The sequence below is a fragment of the Amphimedon queenslandica genome, unplaced genomic scaffold (genome assembly GCF_000090795.2).
Source record: "Amphimedon queenslandica unplaced genomic scaffold, v1.1 AMPQUscaffold_2230_Cont25767, whole genome shotgun sequence".
NCBI lineage: Eukaryota > Metazoa > Porifera > Demospongiae > Haplosclerida > Niphatidae > Amphimedon > Amphimedon queenslandica.
The window spans coordinates 1-1,269 of record NW_003557434.1 but is presented as its reverse complement, the minus strand read 5'-3'; the positions used below and the strand labels follow the sequence as shown (position 1 = coordinate 1,269).

General features: G+C 34.5%; 1 protein-coding gene across 1 annotated transcript; it reads left to right on the top strand.

The window, feature by feature from the left end:
• Nucleotides 1-6: 6 nt before the first annotated feature.
• LOC109593273 (ubiquitin carboxyl-terminal hydrolase 24-like) lies at nucleotides 7-1,193 on the top strand (the record flags this gene model as incomplete). The annotated part of the gene is made up of 3 exons (XM_020008430.1): nucleotides 7-266; nucleotides 498-653; nucleotides 992-1,193. Coding segments are annotated over exons 1-3 (403 nt in total), but the record flags the coding sequence as incomplete, so codon positions are not given.
• Between the last annotated feature and the right edge of the window lie 76 nt (nucleotides 1,194-1,269).

Here is a 1,269-nt window from a genome sequence, read left to right as displayed (position 1 = left end):
CTTTCCGTCGAAACTTCCTAGAGGCCGAAGGCCTCAAAGTTGTCCTCAACATACTCCACAGCTCCAATTTCCCTCCGGAAACCGACGTCACCGTCCGCCAAGACTGTTACGCAATCACTCTAACCCTAGCGAGAGTCCTTTTATGTCCTCCGCCCACTTCGTCCGATACTGAAGGTGGTGTGGAGGGAGTTGATAAGTCACACCTTCCTGTTGGTAGACAGATGAGTCGGAATGTAGAAGATGAGGTCGCTAGACATACAATAGAGGTAAGATCGGCCATCTTGTTTTAAATGTACATGTACATGTACATGTGTATTGTTTTACAGTATAAATTATTTTATATATTTAAAATTTGTTATACATGTACATGTAAGTACATGTACATGTAGGAGACAATCTCCCATTCAGTCTTTCAATTAGATATATTTCCTAAAACTTATTTCTAAATCTCACAATTTACATGTATATTTATTAATGTATTTATATTCCATATATAGACAATGACTAATGATGATTTCCGAACCATCCTCTCCTGCCTAATGAGAGTCTGCTGGTCAGCTGGAGCTGGTAAACTGTATCTTGCTACAGGAGAGGGCAGCGACCAGTTGAAGTCTGGCCTGTGCTCCTTCACTACCAGTATAGTTAACAGCAAGGTATGTGATCTATTAATAGTAACAATTACCTCATAATCTATTAATAGTAACAGTTACCTTATAATCTATTAATAGCAACATTTACCTTATAATCTATTTATAGTAACAATTTTATTATTAGTAACAATTACCTCATAATCTATTAATAGTAACGGATTTATTGTTTTATTAATATTAACAATTCCACATGTACATGTAATGTATTAAACTTAAATATCCAACCTAATAATCTATTAATAGTAACAATTACCTTATATAATCTATTAATAGTAACGATTACCTTATATAATCTATTAATAGTATTTTATAGTTAAAGAAAATATATTTTCCAATTGTAGGATGTCAGTATTGCTCAAGAGTCTCTAGAACTCCTCGTCACTTGTCTAAAACTTCGTAAAAACCTTTTGAAAATATTTTATGAGCTCTCACGTGTAGAAGAGTTTGTGATTGATGTGTTGCTGGGCTCCTCCCAGCCTGACCTCCGGAACCAAATGATGGAATCCTTTTTTGATCTTTGTTTGGACGCTAGGTTTTACTCAGGTAGGATAATGAATAAATAAATATTGTAAAGATAGAGGAGAAATTTTGTCAAGTTTAGCATTTAAAAAACAGCCTG